This window comes from Triticum dicoccoides, chromosome 3B, assembly GCF_002162155.2.
Source record: "Triticum dicoccoides isolate Atlit2015 ecotype Zavitan chromosome 3B, WEW_v2.0, whole genome shotgun sequence".
Taxonomy (NCBI): Eukaryota; Viridiplantae; Streptophyta; class Magnoliopsida; order Poales; family Poaceae; genus Triticum; species Triticum dicoccoides.
This window is the reverse complement of record NC_041385.1, coordinates 32,134,845-32,143,393: the sequence shown is the minus strand read 5'-3', so window position 1 is coordinate 32,143,393 and position 8,549 is coordinate 32,134,845. Positions and strand designations below refer to the sequence as shown.

At 45.9% G+C, this 8,549-nt stretch overlaps 1 protein-coding gene across 1 annotated transcript; it reads right to left on the bottom strand.

Moving 5' to 3' along the window:
* Positions 1–409: 409 nt before the first annotated feature.
* LOC119280628 (expansin-A24-like) lies at positions 410–1,688 on the bottom strand. Its single transcript, XM_037561422.1, has 3 exons — positions 1,436–1,688; positions 1,008–1,332; positions 410–913 (listed from the first exon to the last, which is right to left on the bottom strand). Exons 1-3 carry the CDS (start codon positions 1,593–1,595, stop codon positions 604–606), a joined length of 795 nt encoding a protein of 264 aa, XP_037417319.1. The 5' UTR covers positions 1,596–1,688; the 3' UTR covers positions 410–603.
* Between the last annotated feature and the right edge of the window lie 6,861 nt (positions 1,689–8,549).

The window sequence follows — 8,549 nt, the reverse complement described above, 5'->3', positions numbered from 1 at the left end:
CGTGATCGGTTAGTTATAAGAACCGATTTTTTTTCTTTTTCATTTTTTGCATATGAATAAGAACTGATACTTTCAAAATTATACTCTTCGAAGATGCGGGTTGAAATAAAATTAAAAGAAAATAGGTTAAAAATGACCTGGCCGGAGGTATACAATTCCATATTCAAAATTTACTTCTTTTAAACCATCAAAGACAAGCGGTCACTTTCTTTTTCCAGACCACTTCTGCTAAAATCCCTTCCTCTTAAAATAGTTGTAGTAAAACTATACATGTTCTGAAGGAATACACAATTTCCGTTTTCTACATGGATACTCTGTGCTTGTATGCTAGCGGTTTACCATAAATTGCAACAGAATGACATAATCAACTTACGGAATCCATCATATAAGTGCATTTGTAGGATACACAATTGATAGAATTAATTGGATGTTATGTACACCATATGAATTACACAGTGAGTATGAACAAATTGAATTGTAAAATTAGATCAGTGCTACAAGCAGCACACCCACATTAAACACCGTAACTTGCACTTTATGCAACCAATTATTACAAATCCATCACTTTCCCTGATAAATTAATTGGTCGGCAGATATTGCTCGCTAGAATTGCAATTTGCTAACAAAGGATTGCCCGAAGGTCCACCCCTTTGGCACAACGTCGTTAAACACAATAGTGTGTCCATCAGTGTTTGTTAGTCTGAAAGAGAGCATCTTTCCAGTCAGGTTCACCAACGAGTGCCAGTTAGCACCCCAATTGCGTGCCATAGGCATCCAGTCATCATAATCAGAGCTCTTGACATCCATGGACTTGATCGATCCTGCTGCAGCAACATTGCTCACAAGCACAAGATTGAAGTAATCGTGACCATTGATTTTGAACCTCACACCACCCCGCTTCACGCACGGAACTCTGCATGTGTATGGCAGTGACATAGAAAACTATAGGTTAAATGGCTCTAGTGACTCTGGACTAATTTCTGAACAAGTAAGAAGCACATATATACCTTTGGTACATGACGGGGATGATGCCACCTTTATAAACACCGATCTTCTCCCAGGCTGGTTGGGCCATATCAAAGTGCGGCCTTGGCGTGTTGCACCAGCCGCCATCATCATTGGGGAGGGCGTCGTTGGGCGGACAGAAGCTTGTGGCAGTGACGGTGACCGTAACGCCGGGCTTGCAAAACAACGGGTCTGCACGCTTGCGGTCGCATGCAATCTTGTAACACTGCCCGCACGCGGCGCCATCATTAAACAACACGGTGCTCAAAGCGGCCGTGCGTGTCCCGTATCCTTCGGAGAAGAGGTTGCCATACCCGCACGCACCACCTGCAATATATAAGATACATCGCAAATGTTAATAGACAAATGAACAAGATGAAGAGGGCAGCCACACACAAAATAGATGTAGTTGTGTGACTTGAATAATTACCCATTGTGTCGGAGGCGTCAGCGCCACCGTAGAATGTCGCATGCGCCTTCTGCCAGATGAACGGTTCTGGGGATGGCACAGTTGCGGTGTCCGCAGCCACAGACAGCAGCACACTGCCAACCGCCAGCAGCATTACGGCGACAACTCGAGCTGGAGCCATATGTATGGCTGTGTGCCCTCGAAACTTTACAGCTTATGATCTGTACCTGATCCGAAAAACTGGAGTGCGCAAGCTGATGAGTACGGTCTATATTAATTTGTGGCTGATGGTTGTGTGGTGATGTGATGCTCATATTCTCACGATCGTTTGTTTATATAGTCTTCACATGCGGTTGATTCATTCGCACGTCGCAAGGCCACCCTGATTGATTGGTGAATGGAGCAGCTAGCGTGCAAATGTGCCTGGCCGTGCAGCCGTGCCATGGCTTGAGGGCCAATCCACAGATATATGTACGTACGCGCAGACAAATTCCTTGAATCATACTACGAGTGATCGTATGCTGCACCTGATCCTTAACGTCGGCGCTGCGGCGGTATCTAATGATTAGGTCGTGAAGAAACCTTGAGTTGTCAGTAAGGTACATCCATATGCATAGATCCTTTGAATCCGTACATTTTTAATGTATGGTCGACAAGAAATTGAATATTCATCGGTTTGATCCTGGGAAGCAGCGTGACGTTAGGTCTGGTGGATCGTAATGCATGCCAAACTCGGCAACGTTCAAGAATGTTTAAAATATTCATAAATTCCGAGAATGTGAACAGATTGAAAGGGACATTCTGAAGATTTAAAATGCACATGTATTACAAAAAATGTTTCTGATTTTTTGTAAAAAAAAATGAGATACTAAAAAGTGCCTGTGAATTTTTAAAAAATATCATAAATTTTTAAAAAGCAAAAAGGAACTAAAAAACTATGTGCATAGATTTTTAAAAACTAAAAACGAATTTCAGAAAACCGATGGAAAGCAAGGCTCGCCTGATTGTATGCTAATTAGTGTGATGAATAATCTTAATTAGTGTTTGAAAATGACCCCTCTTTAGAGTCAGCGTTGTGCATGAAAGAACAGGAGGTACCCATTCGATTATTATATTGGAGATCACAAAGAGAGCTAAGGTGTAATTTACATTTCCCTCGCCAAGAAAAATAGGGGGTAATTTACGTTTGTGCATGAGGAGAGAAGAAGTAATCATGATTCAGATAGATTACCTAAATATGCTCTAGAGCTTAGTGTTGGCCGCCTTGTTGGGCTTGGTATTGCACATGTTATTGTAAGCTGTCCTATGAACATCCCAGTATAAAATTCAGTGGAGTTTTCCCTCACAAGAAAGTAGACTTGTTAGGCATCCTTCCTTCGGTAATTATCCTTAGGGAGAGAGGGGCATAGTTTTTTTTTGAGGGTGAGAGGGGCATAGTTAAAATCAGGGGGAGGGAGACTACTGGGGAAAAAGGACATGTCAATCTCTAACAAAACAACCCGTAAGAGCATGCTAACTGATCCTCTACAATTTAGCGGAGGAAACAGACGAGTATATCTGCTCCTCTAAAAAAGGTGTCGCTTCTAACCGAAGTCCTAAACTGAACTCCTTAAATAATTGAACACAAATTCGATGCAAATTTGATTCAAATAACTACATCAATCTTGATTCGAACTTGACACAACCAGTTGCATAAACTATTTTACATAACTTAAAAGAAATTGAAATTAGATTACATAAAAACAAAATAAAAACTACTTAATAGTGCTCTAGTTCATCAACCTATCCCTGTCAGATTAGGTCAAGGCATCCTCGCCCACTCCGTTGGCACCGCCATGGCCTGCTCCGTTGCCACCACCGAACGGTCGCCATCTACGTCGCCGTCGCTGAAGCAAAGATTGATGACCGCGGCTATCTCGGACTTGTATAGCTCATACAACCGGGCAATCCTACTCAACATGCTCCTGGTATTGGTGATGTAGCTTCACCATGTACGCCTCGCTGGCTTGCTCCGCCTTGAGGCGCTCACGGGCTTCCTTGTCTTCCCACATCTTCCGTGCGGTGGCCACACGAGGGTCCACGGGCGTTAATAGTGGTTGACCATTTGGGAAATTGCGCTGGGCATTGGCGCCACGGAGGCACACTAATCTTATGGCGTGTTCCCGTGCTGCCGGCACCGCCGATTGTAAAGATCCAATCCAAATCTTCTCGTGTGTTTCAAAGTCGGTGATCTCTACTACCCACGTCCCTGAGGCCCTCTGCCACACGCCAAGGTATTTCCTCCATGCTGGCGGCGTCAGTGGGAGATCGGGGAACCGGAAGCGCCGCTGCGGGAGGAGGACGCTCTATCGCAACCACGGGCTCAGGGCGGCTCATGGTGATGTTGATCCGCACTTCTGATCGGAGGCGGGGAGCGGCGGAAGTGGGATCCGACCATTTTGGCGGCGGGACTGTGTCACAATGGATGTGGGTGTGCGTGAGCATGCACCAGGGGGGAGAGGGTTGGGCGGCGACGGAATGGAAATGGTGGAGAAGTGGGGGTGTCGGGGATTGTTACTCTGACGGTGGGCAGCCTTATATATTTAAGTCGTGGCCGCCGCGGTCACGTGTAGTGTTATATGGATTCGGTTAGGTGCATGTTACGCGACAAAACATGAATTTCTCCTCGTCAAGCCGATTATAAGGAATAGGTTAGAGATCCTATATGTCTAGTATAACTTCTATGTTGTTCTCACCTCTTGAAACAATTTCCGCCCGTCTTCCAGATTAAGGAGAGAACTTGTTGAGAGCTGCTCACAAACCACATATGATGTGTCTAGCTAGTGCCACTGATCCTTGTGTAGGTTGAGGTCGAGGTTCAGCGCTGAATTCATGGGAACGCTACGCTTGCACAACAACTAATGATCTCAAATATCTCCTATCAACGTCTCTGCATATAGAGGCTCTTGTTTTTTACGTGATGTTTGTTATTCTTTGGAAGATGAGTGGGCCGGCGCATCATGTTATCGTAGTAGCATGCATCTTGCTTGTAGCTCGATCGGATTTTTTTTTGAGACAAACTCCGAAGCTTTTTATTCCGACGTCACAATGTTTACAGGGACGAAAGAGAGACCGTCCGGCTGTCCCAACCAAACATGTCGGCCAGCCGGAAGGGATAATGCATGCTTCGCGAGCTTGTGAGCCTCGATATTCGAGCTCCTAAATTCATGAGAAATATTACAGACTTGGAAAGATAGTGTATGCTCTATTATTTCATGTATGATCGCGCCATATTCTGTCGGATTCTTTTCTTGGATATCTTGTACCACCACCTTCGCATCGGAGGCCACCTGGATGTTTGCCACGTTCAAATCATCAGCTAGAGCTAGAGCCTCCCTGATCGCCATGCATTCAAGAGTCGCCGGTTCTGATATACCTCTGAAGACCACAGACGAGGCTCCCAAGAAGTGTCCGTCTGAGTCTCTAGAAATCGCTGCTACAGCTCCAAGTCCTCTTCCTCTTCCCACTGCAGCATCAACATTAAACTTTGCCAGCCCTCCAGGTGGAGCTATCCAACCTGATCGTCGTGGCGCAGATCTTACAATCTGCGTCGATTTGATAGACTGTAGTGCGTTGAGTTCATTCACATATGAGTTTACAAATGCTTGAACAGAAGACGGGCTTTGATAGATATGCTCATAAATTGCCTTGCGGCGTGCTCCCCACAGTGCCCAGAGAGTGACCACAAAGCTTGTAAACTCATCCTGAGATAGAGCCCCTTGCATTGAGAAAAGCCACCTCTTCGGATTCGGTTCCTCATTTCTGTTCAGCACATCAATAATATGTTCAGAAGATAGCGCCCATGTGCTGCGAGAAATAGTGCAGTTTAACAACGCGTGTCTCCAAGTGTCTTCGGCTCCGCATAGGCAACACGCGGCCGAATCCGCCATGTTTCGGTGGTGCAAAAGTGCAACCGTCGGAGTGGTACGCCTAGCCAACCTCCACAGAAGACCTTGAGCTTCGATGGTACCTTGATTCCCCAAAGTTTTGTCCAACCATCGCCATCTGCGTGTGTGTGAGAAGACCCATCTTCTCATATAACCAAGCTTCACGACTTAATTTCCTCTGCTGAATCATCCTATAGGCGGTTCTCACCGAGAATATCCCCCGCCTATCTTCGCTCCGTGCCCAAAAGTCGTCAATCTGTCTAGTGCAAAGAGGGATCTGCAATATTGCCTCCGCATCAATTGGTATAAAGGTTGACCGAACTAGCTGTTTGTTCCACGAGGATGTAGCGTGGTTGATTAGTCCTGAAACTTTCTGTGGCGGATGTTGGATAAGAGATGTGATCGGTCTCTTTATAAGTGAGCGAGGTAGCCAATTGTCAAGCCATATGTCGGTGGTTTCACGGTTGCCAATTCTCCTTACTAGTCCTTGCACCATAATGTCTCTCCCGTCCAGAATAGCCTGCCAGATCTGTGATGGATGGTGGCCCAATTCTGCTTCAAACAAAGATACATCCGGGAAATAAACACTCTTGAGAATGCGCGCGCTCAAAGATGTAGGGTGTTGGAGCATACGCCATGCCTGTTTGGACAGTAGGGCCAAGTTAAAAATTTCCAAGTCCCTAAAGCCAAGGCCACCAAGATGTTTAGGCTTCATCATATCGTCCCAGGATACCCAGCTTGGCTTACGCTTCCCTTGCTTACTACGCCACCAAAAATGCCTAATCAAGGAATTGACACTCTCACATAAACCCCTTGGCAGTCGGAAACACGACATAGAAAACACCGGTATCGACTGCGCCACTGACTTGATAAGCACTTCCTTTCCCGTAGCTGACAATATTTTTTCCATCCAACCTCTGATATTTTCCCATGCTCGGTCTCTCAAGTATCTGAAAGTGCCATTCTTTGAGTGCCCAACATCCGTAGGCATCCCCAAATACCTGTCGCTGAGGGATTCATTCTGGACATTCAAAGTGGTTTTGATGCTTTCTCTCATACCCTACGGACAGCCTTTGCTGAAAAAGATAGATGATTTCTCGTGATTTATGCGCTCCTGAAGCCAAACAGTAGCACTCCAACAGGTCTGATATTGCAACAGCCCCTTCAACACTCGATTTAAACATCAGCAGGCTATCATCAGCGAAAAGGAGATGGTTCACGACGAACGCCGTGGGAGCCACCTTGATCCCTTCTAGCTGAGACGATGAAGAACTGGATTTCAGTAGGCACGAAAGGCCCTCTAGTGCAATTAAAAAGAGGTATGGGGATATCGGATCTCCCTGCCGAATTACTCTGGATGGATAAAATTGTCTAGTCTCTCACCATTAAGAAGTACTGAGAACGATACTGACCGCACAATGTTCATGATGATTTGTACCCAGGCTGGAGCAAAACCCAGCTTGATCATTATCGCCTGCAAGTAGTCCCACTCTAGTCTGTCGTATGCTTTCATCATATTGAGCTTTAGGGCACAAAAACTGTTAACTTTGGCTTTGCTGCGCTTCATAAAGTGAAGACACTCATAAGCACTAATGATGTTATCTGTAATATGTCTTCCTAGCACAAAGGCCGACTGCTCCTCTGAAATAATCTCTGGGAGGACCTACTTCAATCTGTTTGCAATCACCTTGGACGCGATCTTGTATAACACATTGCATAAACTAATCGGCCAGAATTGAGTTAGCAAAGATGGATTCATTACCTTGGGGATGAGAACCAAAACAGTATCATTAATGCTCTCTGCACTCTCCTCTCCCCGAATTATTCTTAGCACAACCTCCGTCACCTCAGCGCCACATAACTCCCAGTAATGTTGATAGAAATGAGCTGGAAAACCGTCGGGGCCGGGCGCTTTGGTTGGAAACATCTGAAAGAGGGCTGTCTTAACTTCTTCCTTCATGTACGGTGCAACGAGAAGATCGTTCATCTCTGCTGAGACCTTAGTTGCCGACAAAGTCATGTGAGTTAGGTTCAGAGAAAAGAACCTCTCCCACTTTTGCTGCCAAAGGAGCCACCAGATGGCCATACAACTCTGGTACGTCATGGATTTGGATCCATATGTTGATTGTTTCAAGTTTCACAGTGGACGGCTTCGTTATCCCGTCATACGGCAGCAGAATCACCGCATCTCCCCTGAAATTCCATGGGCCGTCGTTCATAACTCTCTCCCAATCACCCAAGCAAGTGAATGTGACCATATACAAGTTTTCCTCCAGAGGCTTGAACCTGGCCTCCTGCGCAATATCCCATGCCGATCTCATCTTTCTGTAAAACCAAGTCTGGCTGTAGGTTTTGGAGGTGTTAACCCTAGCTAGGGCTACCCATCTCGGCCCCTCCGGCGGCGCCGGTTGCTCATCGAAGACCACGTCGTCCAAGTCCTCCTCCTTCAATCCCAACTCCTTCATCAACTGCTCGACATCACTGATCCCAGAGGAACTAGCTCCGGAATCCATGAATACTCTCACCCGAAGAACAGATCAGGTAGCTTGATGGGGAACCCTAGTTTCCGTCGACCCCTTCCTTGCCACGGGCGAGACGACAGCCCTGGGAGGCCGCCCCTCCTTGCCGCGTCAAGAACGGGGTTTGATCGGTGGTAGGGGACAAAAGCTCGACGGCGGTGAAGATCGCCCCGGGAGAACTCGGCTGGTAATAAAGAGAAATCCCCATAATAATGGCCCGGCCCATTAGGTTTGTATAGTACTCTTTGAAGAGGGTCTTCAAAGGCAAGTAGTATATGTTCAGTGGGCCGCCCAACCCAGATTCGATGGCTGAGGCCGGGTTAGGAGTGAAAGGATGTTGTTCTAAGTTTAACGGTGTACCATATATAACAGAGTGACACTTTTTTACCGAATGCATCATATAATTGATATTTTAATATTACCCAAACGATGGAATGAATTTGATCTTACATACACCAGACATATTACACCATGAGTATCAAGAAATTGTCACGTAAAATAGGACCACTTCTACAATACTGCCCCACTAAGCATCACAATTTGCATTTTACATAATGCATAATTATCAGAAATCTATCACTAGGCCTGGTAGATTAATTGGTCCGCACACATTGCTCACTTGAACTGCGAGTTTCTAGGAAATGTTTGTCCAAAACTACCCCCCCCCCCCCAGAACGTCCTTGTACATAA

Bases quoted from the DNA above. Each gene is read 5' to 3' on its own strand.
- LOC119280628 (XM_037561422.1), bottom strand. From the start codon at position 1,595: ATGGCTCCAGCTCGAGTTGTCGCCGTAATGCTGCTGGCGGTTGGCAGT. The intron at 1,333-1,435 runs GTAATTATTCAA...TATATATTGCAG, and splicing joins TGACGCCTCCGACACAATGG to GTGGTGCGTGCGGGTATGGC. The intron at 914-1,007 runs GTATATATGTGC...ATACACATGCAG, and splicing joins ATCCCCGTCATGTACCAAAG to AGTTCCGTGCGTGAAGCGGG.